This window comes from Hylobates moloch, unplaced genomic scaffold (assembly GCF_009828535.3).
Source record: "Hylobates moloch isolate HMO894 unplaced genomic scaffold, HMol_V3 SCAFFOLD_7, whole genome shotgun sequence".
NCBI lineage: Eukaryota > Metazoa > Chordata > Mammalia > Primates > Hylobatidae > Hylobates > Hylobates moloch.
In genome coordinates this window covers 84,186,552-84,203,371 of record NW_026652282.1, presented here as the reverse complement: position 1 = coordinate 84,203,371, position 16,820 = coordinate 84,186,552, and the positions used below count along the sequence as shown (strand labels likewise).

General features: G+C 41.8%; 1 protein-coding gene across 1 annotated transcript in view; it reads left to right on the top strand.

Annotated features, from left to right (window-relative positions):
- The window catches only part of BTK (Bruton tyrosine kinase), a 42,466-nt gene that overhangs the window by 12,652 nt on the left and 12,994 nt on the right, over positions 1-16,820 (top strand). Inside the window, exons 2-6 of the mRNA XM_032757280.2 lie at positions 3,836-4,006; positions 4,530-4,628; positions 7,516-7,584; positions 9,138-9,219; positions 16,459-16,587. Of these exons, the coding sequence (XP_032613171.1) occupies positions 3,866-4,006; positions 4,530-4,628; positions 7,516-7,584; positions 9,138-9,219; positions 16,459-16,587 (520 nt within the window). The 5' untranslated portion in view covers positions 3,836-3,865. The remainder of the gene's footprint in view (positions 1-3,835; positions 4,007-4,529; positions 4,629-7,515; positions 7,585-9,137; positions 9,220-16,458; positions 16,588-16,820) is intronic.

Genomic DNA, 16,820 nt, shown 5'->3' with positions numbered 1-16,820 from the left:
TTTTTGAGACGGAGTCTCGCTCTGTCACCCAGGCTGGAGTGCAGTGGTGCAATCTCGGCTCACTGCAAGCTCCGCCTCCCGAGTTCACGCCATTCTCCTGCCTCAGCCTCTCCGAGTAGCTGGGACTACAGGCGCCCGCCACCACGCCCGGCTAATTTTTTGTATTTTTAGTAGAGACGGGGTTTCACTGTGGTCTCGATCTCCTGACCTCGTGATCCGCCCGCCTCGGCCTCCCAAAGTGCTGGGATTACAAGCGTGAGCCACCGCACCCCGCCTTATTATTCTTAATGGTATTTTATCTTGTGAGCAAAGATAAGAGCCCAAGATGGTTTAGTTTACTGATTCTGCAAGTGCTATTTCTATTAATTCCTTGGCATAGTGCAGTTTGTATGATGGCTGAACTCTTGTTAATAAGCTTTGTCTTTCTGAATTCTGCTGCTCCATAGGGAGCTGGGAGGCTGCAAAAGGTGGCCATGTAAAAATCTTTGCATTTGTAATTTAATAAAGAGAACATTGTAACAATGGAACCCCATATTTTAAATGAAGAGCTCTGTGTCTATTATTTCTCCTCCCCCATTTCTTTCTTTCTATAAACAACAGTGGTGTGTGTGTGTGTGTGTGTGTGTGTGTTTGTGTATGTCTGAGACATTCAAGTCATTTCCATTTCCACCCTTCACCCTGAGTGGAGCTCAGGGTCAGCCATCATTGTGCATATTTTGTGGTCAAACCGACTCTGTAGGCTACTGAAATTGTTTAAAAAAAAATTGGGGCCTTTACTGGGCAGGCACGGTGGCTCATACCTGTAATTCCAGCACTTTGAGAGGCCAAGGTAGGTAGGTCACCTGAGGTCAGGAGTTCAAGACCAGCCTGGCCAACATGGGGAAACCCCACCTCTACTAAAAATACAAAAATTAGCCAGGTGTGGTGGCACATGCCTGTAATCCCAGCTACTTGGGAGGCTGAGGCAGGAGAATTGCTTGAACCCAGGAGATGGAGGTTGCAGTGAGCCAAGATTGTGCCACTGTGCTCCAGCCTGTGCAACAAAGCAAGATTCCGTCTGAAAAAAAAAAAAAAAAATGGGGCCTTTCACAATAAGTACCCACAGAAGTTTTACCCTCTAACTACTTTTTAACTCAGAGCTGTGTGTTACACACCAGCCTTCTGGAGGACTCAAAGATGGATCCCTTTCCTTTCACATTATTGAGTGATGGACCAGTGGCGCCTAAGGAAGAGCTACCACATTTTCAGGATGTGTGAGTCTGCACTGGATCACAAGAAATAGGAGAAAAGCAGTCAAAGAAGGTGATACCAAATCATGGCAATTCTGGTAGACCTCTAGCTCAATGATCTAGAGGTGGAGGCCATTTCACCTTTTGCTCAGAGGGGCGATGGCTAGTGAGAGACTTGCTTACTTCCTCATAGTCAGAGCAGCACTAAACCCTGCCCAAACACAGATACTTGAGAGGAAGACTTCCTCTTGTACAAACTGGATTTGTTCTAAAACAGAAAAAGAGTAGAGGCAGCTTCCAGAAGGACTTGTCTTATAGGAAATAAGAGCAGGGGCCAAGAATGAAACAGATGGTGGGTCTAAGCAGGGAATGTATCCACCAAGAGCCTGCAACAAAACTAAAGATAAAATGCTGCCTGCAATTTATTCAGCTAAGAGAAGTACACCAGACGTGGTTTGTTGGGATGCTTCTGACCCCATTTACTGGTCACGGTACTCAATTTATTTAGGGTTTTATTTTTTATCCTGTAATTTGAGTCTTTGATTGTGAAGAGGTACTTAATTATAATTTGCCACAAGAACAATTGTGGTATGATTACAGGGATCTCAATGAGTTGGTAGTTCCTGAGAATAGAGTAGTATTATTTGGTTACCACTACTCCTGAGTAAATGCATAATTGTAATGTTAAAATGAACCTCTTTGAGTTTAGAGCTAAAACTGAGTGTTGGGAAGGGCTGATTGTAAACTCATCAATTTGTCACTCCAGTGAGAGACCATTTAAACCAGGGAGTCAGGGTGTGTGGCAGGGTGGAGGAAAAGGTTTGCTCTCTTGCCCAATTTTTTTTTAAATCTAATTTACAAAACATTGAATTAATCCACCTCCAGAAGATAGTGGCATACACATGGTAGATAAGTGGCAAAGCGATCGTCGAGAACACCCCTGGTGTTCCTTTGACCTATTTTCATCTCCCCAGCATGAGAATAGAACCTCCTACACCACAGGAAAGAGCAAAGTAACAGTGTGAATAGCCCTCAGGCTTTGATAAAATTCACTCCCTTGCTTTCCTAGTGTGAGCAATAATCTGCTTAAAAAGTAGAAAAAAACTGCTGACTTTATTCATTCTGCTTCCACGGTGCCACCATAAGAATAAGGAGTTTACTTAAAAAATAGACAAATTCCCACCCCTACCCCCCCGCCAGAGGAAAAATCCCTACCTCTAATAAAATGAGTGGAGGGCTGGTGATTTTTTCATTACTTACTTAGTGTTTTTTTGTTGTTGTTTTTGGTTTTGTTTTTTGAGACGGAGTTTTACTCTTGTTGCCCAGACTAGAGTATAATGGCACAATCTTGGCTCACTGCAACCTCCCCCTCCCGGGTTCAAGCAATTCTCCTGCCTCAGCCTCCCGAGTAGCTGAGATTACAGGCACCCGCCACTACGCCCGGCTATTTTTTGAATTTTTAGTAGAGACGGGGTTTTGCCATGTTGGCCAGGCTGGTCTTGAACTGCTGACCTCAGGTGATCCGCCAGCCTTGGCCTCCTAGAGTGCTGGGATTACAGATGTGAGCCACCACGCTGGCCTAGTGTTCTATTTTTATGACAGCATTTGTTTTCACTTTATCTTTCCAACGAAAGTTCGGAATTAGTAATAATATTACATTGTGCATAAACTGTAAGTGAATAACTGATATGAAGTGTTGCTTGGTGTGAATAAAAAAGCCAATGGTGACTTTGGGAACTTTATTTATCTTTCTGTGTTTCAGTTACCTAAATTGAATCCTTCTGGAGTATTGTAGGTTTGGAGAGGCTAAACAAGTTGCGTTTCATAAATGAACAGAAGTAGCATCCATATCAGTAAGACAGTTGCATCACTTTTGCATGATGCTGTCTAAAAGAACTAATTTAAGCTAAATGGGGAAAAGGTCAGAAAACAACAACTACCCCCCACCAAAACCACCAAAAAAAATTATGTTTTCAACTTGAGAACAAAGCTTCTATCCTTTGTAGCTAGGTCAGTGGGTGTGGGCAAAATCAGTTGGGCAGCAGTTAGTGTGTGTCCAGAACTGCAGGTGCAGCCTCCATATCCTTATTAGTTCCCTTGGTTACAGACCCCAGTGGGACAATGTTTGAAAAATTATATTCACCATCTAGGAAATTGGGAACTGAAAGTCCAATATCTGCCTCAGTGGAGTTCTGGCACCTGCATTATCCCTTCTGGGTATATCAAGATCAGCAGCTGCACAGATACTTTTGCTTTTCACAGATTCTACACATATCATATAAAGGTGAATAGTGTAAAGCTACCTCTACGCCTTACCAAGCACACAGGTGCATGCCATTTAACATCTAGAGCATTCCATTGCCTTATACAAGAACCCAGTTTATATGAGCTCACAGCATCGAACCAATACTCCCCAATTCAGTGTGCATCCATTATACCTGAAACCTGACAGTGCTGGGGGCTGTGGGAGGAGGGTGGTAGGAAGAAATTATTTTGTGAGCTGTGCACATTTTTGTTCCATTTGAAACTAGGTAGCTAGGCTGAGGGGGAACCAAGAGAGATGAGGATTAATGTCCTGAGTCCTCAGGAACTTTCATTATCAACAGCACACAGGTGAACTCCAGAAAGAAGAAGCTATGGCCGCAGTGATTCTGGAGAGCATCTTTCTGAAGCGATCCCAACAGAAAAAGAAAACATCACCTCTAAACTTCAAGAAGCGCCTGTTTCTCTTGACCGTGCACAAACTCTCCTACTATGAGTATGACTTTGAACGTGGGGTAAGTTTCTCGACTATGAAACCTGAGTTTCAAGCTGTCAAGGACCTGGCCTTAGATCTTTCTTGGGGAAAAGGTAAATTTTCATTGGTAGGAGGAGGGGAGTAGAATGGACCTAAGTCCCTTCAAAGTCAGCTAAATATTTCCTAGCCTATAACTAGCTAAAGCCAGAAAGTCAAAGGTCCTAAGAAGCCACAAGGAAAATATTACCATGGAATCTTGGAATTGATGAGCACTCATTAAATGATTGTTGAGAATGAAATCGAAGAGTTGGAAATTGCTTCCTTACTTCCTATGAGGAAGGTACATACAGTCATTCACTCTTCCATGGTATTTGCCCTCCATTTGGTAGTCATAGATTTATAGATCTGGAAGGATTTTTTTTTTCTTCCCCCACATGGCAGGTCCTGATGTAGACTGTGGGTGCCACCTCACTATGTTGAATGATTAGATAACAAAATATAATCATCTGGTTGCTTAATCCCTCTTAATCTTTCTCCGTTTTCTTCCTCATTCTATTTCTCAGAGAAGAGGCAGTAAGAAGGGTTCAATAGATGTTGAGAAGATCACTTGCGTTGAAACAGTGGTTCCTGAAAAAAATCCTCCTCCTGAAAGACAGATTCCGGTAAGAAGAGACCAATGTCTGAGATGGGGAACAGCAGATTTGAAGAAATTTGCAACATTTAAATTCTCTGTAAATAGACTGGTGATGCTGTGCAACATGGAACACAGTCAAGTTTCCTTTAAAAATTCTTCACTCTACCACATCGGTTATAAAAAATCTTAGCTTCTTTCTTTCATATTCAGAACATCTCACTAAACCTGGAAAATTTGTTAATACAAACTTTTAAATGATGCTATATCTAGTTTTCTTTTTTTTTCTTTTTTTTTTTTTTTTTGAGACGGAGTCTCGCTCTGTCGCCCAGGCTGGAGTGCAGTGGCGAGATCTCTGCTCACTGCAAGCTCCACCTCCCAGGTTCATGCCATTCTCCTGCCTCAGCCTCCCAAGTAGCTGGGACTACAGGCGCCCGCCACCTCGCCCTGCTAATTTTTTGTATTTTTAGTAGAGACGGGGTTTCACCGTGTTAGCCAGGATGGTCTCGATCTCCTGAGTTCACTTTTAAAAAATATGTATCAATTTCATTATTTTCTTTTTTTCTTTTTTTTTCTTTTTTTTAGACAGAATCTCACTGTGTTGCCCAGGCTGGAGTGCATTGGTGCCATCCTGGCTCACTGCAACCTTCACCTCCCAGGTTCAAGCAATTCTCATGCCTCAGCCTCCCAAGTAGCTGGGATTACAGGTGTGCACCACCATGCCTGGCTAATTTTTCATATTTTTTTAGTAGAGACGGGGTTTCACCATGTTGGCCAGGCTGGTCTCGAACTCCTGGCCTCAAGTGATCCGCCTGCCTCAGCCTCCCAAAGTGTGGAGATTACAGGCGTGAGCCACCCACTGTGTCTGACCATTTTCGGTATTTTCTTGATCACAAGAGAATTGCATATTTATTATAGAAACTCTGGAATATATAAAAAACACAAAAAGATTAAAATGATTCATAATCCTGTTACCCAGTTAAAACAACTATTAACATATTGGTGTATACAGACTTACAGATGTTTTTCTTCACTAAGAACACATACACATACACTTATATATATATATGTTGTATATTTAAAACATAGACTCATAGTACACATCTTGCTTTGTAACCTACTTTTTCAATGTAACAATATCTCCGCATGGCAATAGATATTCTTTAATAACAGGATTTTAATGACTGCATGGTATTCCCTATTATGGATGTATTGTGATTTGTTTAACTAATCTCCCATTATTACACATTCAGTTTGTCTACAAGTACTTGATAGTATAAACCATGTTGAGAGGAACAATCTTGCATACATCTTTCTGTACTTTTTTTATGCTTTTCCTTATGATAATTTCCTAGAAGTAAAATTTTGTTCTTCTCTTTAAGAAAATCTGTGCACTTTGGTTATTTTTATCTTTTTATTTCATTTTCTAGAAGTGGAATTGAATTTCATACACACCTACAAGCTATGTATGAGAGTGCCTGTTTCTGTACATTTTTTCCAACACTAGATATTTTATGTTATTTTTATTATTATTATTACTTGAGACGGATTCTCACTGTGTTGCCCAGGCTGGAGTGCAGTGGTACGATCTCCACTCACTGTAACCTCCGCCTCTGGTTCAAGTGATTCTCCTGCCCCAGCCTCCTGAGTAGCTGGGACTACAGGCGCCCACCACCACACCTGGCTAATTTTTGTATTTTTAGTAGAGATGGGATTTCACCAGGTTGGTCAGGCTGATCTCGAACTCCTGACCTCAAGTGATCCTCCCACCTCGGCCTCCCAAAGTGCTGGGATTACAGGCGTGAGCCACTGTGCCCGGCTCAACACTAGATATTTTAAATATTAGTTAATTTGACAGCCAAGAAAAATAGCATCTCAGGTGGGGTGCAGTGGCTCACGCCTGTAATCCCAGCACTTTGGGAGGCCAAGGCAGGCGGATCATGAGCAGGAGTTTGAGACCAGCCTGACCAGCATGGTGAAACCCTGTTTCTACTAAAAATACAAAAATTAGCTGGGCATGGTGGTGCGAGCCTGTAATCCCAGTTACTCGGGAGGCTGAGGCAGGAGAATCCCTTGAACCCAGGAGGTGGGGGTTGCAGTGAGCCGAGATTGCACCACTGCACTCCAGGCTGGGTGACAGAGCAAGACTCCATCTCAAAAAAAAAATAGCATTTTATTGCTAACTTATTTTGCAATTTCTTTTACTCATAAAGTTGGTCTACTGCTCATTTATATTTTATTTGTGAATTGCCCATTAATTTTTGGTCCATATTTTACATTGAGATGTTTACCTCATTTCTAATACTTTTAAAGAGATCTTGATATAAGAACATTTATCCTTTAACTGTAAAGTATGTTGAAAATGTTTTTCAGTTTATCCTTTATCTTTCAATTTTGTTTATGATGCTTTTTGCCATATAGGGATTTAAAGCCTATGTCATCAAATTAGTTCAGCTTTTTCTTAATAGTTCTAAGTTTTATCACTATATTAGAAAAAGCTTGCCTCCCACAGGATTATATAAATAATCACTTATATTTACTCGCAGTCATTCATAGTTTTATTTTTTATATTAAGCTCTTGAATCCATCTGGAATTTTCTTTGGTGTATGGTGTGACATAGCTACCTAACTCCTCTCCTCCCCACAACGTTAGTGGTTAAATATTTGTCCCAACAACAATTTTTTAGAAACCTCCATTTTCCCAGTGATTTGAAATACTTGAGTCTCTCTTGACTGGGTATGTGCTGGGTCCTATTGGATATGTGTCCCTATTGGCCTATAGAAAGTAATCACTAAGAATCAGCCTTGTCTGTGCAGGAGAAACTTCTGAAGCCACAGCAAAAGGCTTCTAGTACCTAAGGAAATTCAGAAAAGAGCAATGCATCAACCAATTACAATTTTTTCTTATTTCATTACAGAGAAGAGGTGAAGAGTCCAGTGAAATGGAGCAAATTTCAATCATTGAAAGGTTCCCTTATCCCTTCCAGGTGAGTTATTTTCTCTCACCAAGTCTCGAAAGGCCCCTATAACACAATTAGAAGGGGTGGTAGGGTGCAGGGCAGAGGGAAGGCTAGGAGGACCCAGTGAATAGAAGTTGAGGTGAACAAGCGTGCTGAACCAAAAAATGAGACTGCCATGGGCTAAGAATGTTTGCTTTTCTATTTACCCAATCTAATATAGTTTCTTTTAGTCTCTATACCTCAAAAAGAATACATAGCAGCACCAATTCTATCATAGTGTGTCTTGTCTATGATAACCGCATTGAGAAAGATGCTCTGCTTGTTGAGTGAGCATTTCACTTCCTTCTGGTTCTGACTATCTGTCTAATGGTGGTCATGTGGGTTGAAAAGATAGAAAAGGGGAGTAGTATTAGGAAGTTCAGTATGAGGAAGACTTATTAGACTTATGCATACACCTAAATTCTGTTGTAATCTAGAAGAGCTGAAGTGCCACATATGCATCTGTTTAGGAGAGCAAGAACTACAAATTTGGTCTTCAGTTTGGCTTGCTTACATCCTGAGAACTCTGTAGGCCACATGTCGTGAATATAGCAGCCTCTGCAACAGTGAAAGCCAGAAAAGGAAGTGGAAAGTCTCAGGGGAGGGGGCTTTCTGTCATGGATTTATGAGCACAGCAAGACTAACAAGCAAAAAGAAAAATGTAAAAGGATCTTGTTCGTGTCCCTCACTATATCAAAGCTACAAAACCTTTGAAAGAGGGGTATTCCAGGCACAGTTTTTACTACCAATGCCTTTCAACAAGATGACATTGTTTGGCTGCACTAGTGAACGATGCTGAACAGCAGATAATTTTAAATTAATTTATATTTGACTTTAGAATTTATTATGTGATGTCTATAAACTCTGTGCGGGTTGGAACCACATCTTATATATTTCATGCATCTTCGTAACACCTAGCATGATGCCTTATACATGGTTTAAAAAATACTATTTGACTTGATGATACTGCTTATTATATACCTTACTCTATTTGAAGTAGGTTTGTAGTTCCAAATTTGATTTATTTTGACTAATATTGGAGAGGGGAGGCCACTAGGTAGTGGAAGTGGAGGCAATTAGCCATGAATTAAAATTTTACTCCATATTATCCAAGTGAATAACCCCTATGTACTAATCAAGACTTAATTTATATAGATTATCACTTCAATTCCCTTCTATACAAAGTCAGAATTTAATAATAAGATAAAATACCCTTTGTTGGATAAACAACAATGTTATCTCCAGCAAGGGCAGACGGAGACCTTATAACATAAGTTTATGCACGAATTGAAACACAAGTCAGGAGGACCTAAGAGTATGAAAAATTCTAAGAGCTTTTAAATGCTACATTCCTAGATATGAAGAGTTCAGGAATCCTTCAGATAGTTCACATAACCTGAACACCACTGCTGACTGAAGATTCTGCCTTTCTTTGTTTTCTATAATAAATATACAAATTGTCCCCTAAGATTAGTACCTTCAAGGTCTTTCTCCTTTTTTCTGAATCCTAACTGCTGAAGTCTGTGTTTTCATTGACCCAGGTTGTATATGATGAAGGGCCTCTCTACGTCTTCTCCCCAACTGAAGAACTAAGGAAGCGGTGGATTCACCAGCTCAAAAATGGTGAGAATTATTTGGAAAATAAATGTTTCCAAAAGAAGAAGGAAAGGAAGGAAGAGGAGATAGATGGGAGGAAAAGGAAAGAAGGAAGAAAGAAACGAGAAAGAAAGAGAAAGGAGAAATGTAGAGAGAAAAGAAGAAAAAAATGGATAGAAGGGGAGAAAAGAAAGAGGGAGGGGAAGAGGGAGACGGGAAGGAAGGAAGCAAGGAAAGAAGGAAGGGGATGAGGGAGGAAAGAAGGAAGGGGATGAGGGAGGAAAGAAGGAAGGGGATGAGGGAGGAAAGAAGGAAGGGGATGAGGGAGGAAAGAAGGAAGGGGATGAGGGAGGAAAGAAAGACAATAGAAAAAGAAACAAAGGAAAGTTTGTATTTTGTTCCAATATTAGTAATACAATTGAGCTTAGTATTCCATCATATGAATAAAAGATAAAATATTAGACTAAGAGTTTCCCAGTTCTATCACTATCTCTCTAGTGCAATTTTGTAATTTTAGTCATCTCCATTTCTCTATTTATTAAAAAAAAAAAGTCCCTTTATTGCACTGAATACAAGGGTGGTGTGGCATTCAATGGTTATGCAATATTTAGAATCCTAAGTATAAAATACCTGGCTCCAAAAAATTAAATAGATGATGTATTAGAGTGCTTGAAGTCAGAGTCAGAGAACCTGGTTTCAAGCCCTCTTTTACCACTTACAAACTGGGTGATTTCTGGCAAGAAGGCCAACAAGCTTCTTTGATGCTCAGTTTCTTCTTTTCAAAGGAGAATAATGGTAATTCATGCCACACCTACCTCTGGGGTTGTTGTAAGGATCAAATGAAGTAATAATACGTGTAAAAGCACATGGAAAACTGTAAATCACTGTATGCGAAAGCACTGTACATCTCTTTGTTGTAGATAAATATTTCTCAAGGAAATATTTTATATTCCTTGCTTTGTGAGGACCTAAACTTGAACAGTTTCAGCATTTCACGTCAACCATACAGTGTGTTCAGATAAACTTGACTGTAAATGCTTGCAGCACAGGATGCATGCACACATATTTGCGTGTATATATAGCCACATGTCAAGTGACTGAGAGATTAACTGGTTGAGTTGACATCAGGAAAGGCTGCCTAGAGAAACAGGAAGGATGGCAGACTGATAATGGTATGGTTGGGTTATTGCATGACAGCCCTTTGTCTTAATAAACATTTAGATTCTGATACTCACTGGCTGGCTATACCAGCCTTGTACACTCCCTTGAATGCAAGTTTGGTTGGTCAAAATTATATCAGCCAAGTCTTTCGAACTGAAAGGGAACAGGAGGAACGAAGATGAAGAATCATCTATTCAATTATTGCTATGTGCCAGACATTGAGCTAAATACCTTGTATATAATATCTCATTTAATTTTCACAACAACCTTGGACTAAAAACAACAATGATAACTAACACTTAATGAGCACTTACTATGTAGCAGGCTCTGTGTCAAGTGCTTCAAATGTATTACTTATTTGATCTTTGCAGTAGCCTTAAGAAGTATGTATTATTCCCCTATTTACAGATGAGGAAACTGAAGCTCAAAGATGTTATGTAACTTGCTCATGGGCACACAGTGAGTGGTGGAGCCTGGATTCTTATCACATCCCTGTGTCTGTATGACTCCAAAGCCCAAGCTCATTACATAGTTTTGCGCTGCTTGGTTTCCAAGTCCAGAAATTTCACATGTACTTGGTTGCAAAATATTCTATAGTAAAGCTATGTTGAATATTACAAATAGGTGATATCCTGCATTACACAGTTCAGTTCTTGGCATATTTTAAGATAAGGGGTCTGCTTTAACCCTGGGGCTACAAAATGAGCAAACTCTTTAATACTGCTTATTGTGATACAGGCTCTTCTTTAAGTTCTTTACATATATTAACTTTGTATTAACCATATGAGGCAGTTATCTTTTCATCCCCATTTTACAGATAAGAAAGCTGAGGCACAGAGAGGTTAAGTAACTTGCCCAAAGGCCCTCAGTTAGTAAATGGCAGGGTCAGGCTTTGAATTCAGGCTCCAGACTCCATGTCCTGAACCAATATACTATCTCCAGCCACAGAAATATTTGCAGAGACTGGGATAGGAGCTCTGCAGGACATATATACTTGTACTTCTTTAGTTCTCTCCACAATGCCTCATACAGTGCCTTGCACACAGAAAGGGATCAATAGTTGCGTTAACTGATTTATCTGTGGGAATAAACAATCACCACCAGCTTGGGCTCCACATCGATAAATGGCTAGGTTTTAGTCTGGGAATGGGGGAATGCAAGGCAGACTAGCTGAAGGAGAAATAAGGGAGAAACTGGCATGCTCAAGTTGGTAACTTCTTTACACTTCATATACTAATTTCAAAACCAGTCGTAGTTTAGTCCAACAAATATTTATTTATTTATTTATTTATTTATTTATTTATTTATTTATTTATTTTGAGATGGAGTTTCACTCTTGTCACCCAGGCTGGAGTGCAATGGCACGATCTCGGCTCACTGCAACCTCCGCCTCCCAAGTTCAAGCGATTCTCCCGCCTCAGCCTCCTGAGTAGTTGGGATGACAGGCGCCTGCCACCATGCCCAGCTAATTTTTGTATTTTAGTAGAAACAGGGTTTCACCACGATGGCCAGGCTCGTCTCAAACTCCTGACCTCAGGTGATCCACCCGCCTCTGCCTCCCAAAGTGCTGGGATTAAAGCATGAGCCGCCACGCCTGGCCCAACAAATATTTATTGAATGTCCACTATATTCAAGGGTGAGTAATGACCGAAGATAAGGATATCCAGCTTGTGAGCTTGTGAGCTTTCTTTTTTTCTTTTTTTTTTTTTTTCTTGAGATGGAGTCTCACTCTGTTGCCCAGGCTGGAGAGTGACGTGGTGTTGGCTAACTGCAACCGCCGCCTCCTAGGTTCAAGCGATTCTCCTCCCTCAGTCTCCCGAGTAGCTGGGACTACAGGCATGCACCATCATGCCCGGCTAATTTTTGTATCTTTCGTAGAGACAGGGTTTCATCATGTTGGCCAGGCTGGTCTTGAACTCCTGACCTCAGGTGATCCACCTGCCTCGGCCTCCCAGTGTGCTGGGATTACAGGCGTGAGCCACTATGCCCAGCCGAGCTTGGTTTCTTAACTCAGATGTTAACCTTACAATCTTGATTATGTGCTGCTTTTAAAGTTCATTAGCTAAGTAAATTCACAACAGGCTAAAATAAAGCCAAAATAAATAAACAGAAACACCATCACTTCAGCTGGGTCATCAGTGTGATCAGGGAGTGTGGCTAGGCACATCTTTGCCTTCTCTTCCCTTATGTTTCACCAAAGGCATTTTTTTTCCCAGTAGTTCCACCTGGGTATAGTCTTGTTGAACTGTCCTGGGCTAACAACAGGAGCCAAAAAGTAGGCACCTTCCGACAAATATCATGATTGCTGGGAGATTTAGGTGCAAGTCCGAACAATCCCAGGACAGTCCCAGGTGCTGCCAATGTCAATAGTGAGTTACCCTAGGAGCCACAAAGTAATAATGTTATTCCACTCTTTTTGTTTTTTCTTGTTTGTTTTTATGTTTTTATTATCCTACTCTTGGGTAAAATGCACCAATAAGAAATCATTGACATGAAAAGGGGACCTCATGAGAATACTGGCTACCTTTGCAGAGATACTGACTGGAGAGGCATGAGGTGCTGGATCTCAAGGAGGTTAAATGAGTGTGGAAAAATATGGTTTGCTCTACACATTAGATCTGTGCACTTTATTATATGTAAATTATACCTCAATTTTATTTATTTATTTTTATTTATTTTGAGACAGAGAGTCTTGCTCTATCATGCAGGCTGGAGTGCAGTGGCACAATCTCGTCTCACTGCAAACTCCGCCTCCTGCGTTCAAGCGATTCTCCCGCCTCAGCTTCCCGAGTAGCTGGGATTACAGGCACTCACCACCACGCCCAGCTAATTTTTGTATTTTTAGTAGAGACGGGATTTCACCATGTTAGCCAGGCTGGTCTCAAATGCCTGACCTCAAGTGATCCGCCCGCCTCGGCCTCCCAAGGCGTGAGCCACTGCACCAGGCCTGTACCTCAATTTTAAAAGCACAGCCTCAGATACCTCATATACAGCTGCCACATTTTCTCAGTGGTGCTTGCCATGCAAAGATTGTATTCCTAAGGGCTTAGCCACAGACTCTCTCTTTCCATTTCCTTAAATATGGCAGTGGGCCCTTCTATGTTCCAGCACCACAAATATTTGCCTATACTTATTCTTGAATCTTTGTTTGGTCAAGCTCAACAGAACCTATCCTAATCGCAAATTCAAAAGTAGGCAAATGACCTGACCTCGCCAAAATGAATAAGAGAATGGCATTGACAAATCTCCTACAAACAGTATGGAAAGGAATGATTCATGTTTGCCTGAAACAGAATTTTAGACATTAACCTCATAAATATGGATAGAAAAGACCAGCCCATCGAGCTCTTGGAGAATGTGTACTAACCATTGGTGCTTCCCAATAGGGGAATGTGCATTGGTGAAGCAAGCAGTCTCCCCCAGCCCTCCCACTTGGACACCCTGCTTTTGCAAAACTCTCCTAAGTAGCTGGAAATACCAGCTTTGGATTAGCCAGCAAAAGAAGGGGTGTCATCTTCAAGGGACCTCTTAAGAGACAGACATTATTTGAGAATGTAGGGAGGTTTCTTAATGAGTGTGCTTAGGGGTGGAGAAGGCAAGAAGCCTTATTTCCCCTCATTATCATATTAGCAAGCTTAGTTTATTAGAGTGGCTAATTGTTGATTAGGTATCCTTTGGCATGTCTACTGGTGCCCAGCCCTGCAGAAGACAGAGCAAACCTGAGGGTCTTCAAATCTCTAGGTGACAGGGAGTGGCATGGGGGGAGGCGCCAGAGTGTGAATGTGGTAGGAGTAATCAATCCTGGCAGGGAGGAGTATCAATGACATTGTTCACAACTACCAGTGCTTAGTAATAACGGAAGGCAGAAAGACTTTGGGTTGGCTTTATTATTGTTTTAAAATTCCCTTTTGGGCCGGGCGTGGTGGCTCACGCCTGTAATCTCAACACTTTGGGGGGGGGGGGGTGAATCACGAGGTCAGGAGTTCAAGACCAGCCTGGCCAAGTAAAGGTAGAGGTTAGCCGGGACGAGGTTGTAGTCCACTCATTGGCCTGGCAGAAGAATCGCTGTCTCAAAAAAAAAAATCCTATGTCTGAACAGCTCTCACCATTCTGTCCTTGGTACATTGGTGAAGAGGAGTGCTGAAAAAGTCAGGGTGAGGGTGGGCAGAGGAGAATGGTTTGAAATTTTCAAATCTATGTGGAGAAAAGCATCAAAATGGCTCTTTAAAAAAAAGAACTTTTGTTCATTTGCCTGCAAAATGCACCAACTACTAGAAGCTTTTAGGCTTTCCCGCAAAGCCTTGAGTGAAGTGTGACTAGCAAGCCCTTAAGGATTTGAGTTGTTTCTTTTTCTTTTTTCTTTTCTTTTTTTTTTTTTTTGAGTTGGAGTTTCGTTCCTGTTGGCCAGGCTGGAGCACAATGGCACCATCCCAGTTCACTGCAACCTCTGCTCCTGGGTTCAAGTGATTCTCCTGTCTCAGCCTCCCGAATAGTAGGGATTATAGGTGCATGCCACCATGCCCGGCTAATTTTTGTATTTTTAGTAGAGACAGAGTTTCATCATATTGGTCAGGCTGGTCTTGAACTCCTGACCTCAGGTGATCCACTCACCTCTGCCTCCCAAAGTGCTGGGATTACAGGCGTAAGCCACCACACCCAGCTGAATTTTAGTTGTCTTCTACAGTGGAAGGTTTTGTTCTGTTTTTGTCTTTTTTAAAAAAGTTATGCCAGCCACTGGACCTGGTGGTGAGTGCTTGTAGTCCCAGGTATTTGGGAAGCTGAGGTAGGAGGACTGCTTGAGTCCAGGAATTCAAGGCCTGCCTGGGAAACACAGGAAGACACCATCTCCAATAATGATAATAATAATAATAATAATAATAATAATAATAATATTATGCAGGATTCTTCTTAGCCGTAAATAATGAAATGTGTATGATCTCAAATGTGCGTGTTCTTGGACCAGCCTGGGTCTTTGCTCCAGTGTTTGCTGCTGTCAGTTATTTCAATTGTCTTTGCTTCTCTCAGTTATCTGACACTATGAACCCTGGATGACTTTTTTTTTTTTTTTTTCTTGAGACAGAGTCTCATGCTGTCACCCAGGCTGGAGTGCAGTGGCGTGATCTCGGCTCACTGCAACCTCCGCCCGCCAGGTTCAAGCGATTCTCTTGCCTCAGCCTCCCAAGTAGCTGGGATTACAGGCGCGCTGTAATTTTTGTACTTTTAATGGAGACGGGGTTTCACCATCTTGGCCAGGCTGGTCTTGAACTCCTGACCTCATGATCCACACGCCTCGGCCTCCCAAAGTGCTGGGATTACAGGCATGAGCCACCGCGCTGGCCAACTTTTCTAATTGACTTCATGTTAAGGTTTTTGACATGCCGTAGTATTATAAACACCAATACTAATTCCTCCTCTCTGCATCCACTCTATTCTTTGCAAAATACTTTTACTCTGAGAGATCTTTTGGGCCTCACAACTCCATGAGGGAAGTGAAGCTGCTGTGTTACCTCTGACAATGAGCTCAGTCTACCTCAGTGGCCCTAGGAAGATTCAAATCATGTTGATTCTAGAGGCAAAGTCACCTTCATTTGCCCTTGAGATCAGCTCTGTTGACTATTCTATACAGAAAGCCTCATGCAGAAGTTCTCACTAAGGCTAATTATCCCTAAAAGATCATTCAAGGAACTGAGAAATCAGTATTAAAAGCTGGGGAGATTGGCTTGGGCACATTGTTTCCCTTATCTGGGAAACAAGTACCACGATGAACACCTGCCTTACAGGAAGATTGTAATGGCTACTGGGAAAACATAGATAACATATTTCTGTTATTGGGCTCTCAAGCCATCCGATAGTCTTATCTTGTTGATTGGGAGATACTCCTCATCACAGACCACTAAAGAAAACTGCACAGGAACTGTCTGGGACCAGGGCACAGTCAGGCAGGCCAGTCATGTGAGCCAACTGGTCCTGTGATCTGCTCTCCTTCAGGGTGTCCAAGGAGGGGACAGTTGTTTGAAGTTCACCACTAAGCTCAAGGAGGAAAACATGCAAACGGTGGCTTCTCCTCCATGTCAGATGTGATCTCTCTCTTCTTTCCTGCTACAGTAATCCGGTACAACAGTGATCTGGTTCAGAAATACCACCCTTGCTTCTGGATCGATGGGCAGTATCTCTGCTGCTCTCAGACAGCCAAAAATGCCATGGGCTGCCAAATTTTGGAGAACAGGAATGGAAGTAAGCGATCTGATCGATATAATTTCTTCCTCCTTTGACTCTGTTTCCATCACTCTCCCAGGGGTCTGTCAAGCCCAGGCACATAGCATAAGGTTGTACATTTTGGGTGCTAAACAAAGGGTCCTGGGGGAGGGAGGAGGTACATGGGGGCTGAAATCCAGCTGGTAATCTGCTCTCCGAGCTATGTGACCTGGCATGCCTAGCTACTTTTTCTAACTTGCCTAAAGGCACTC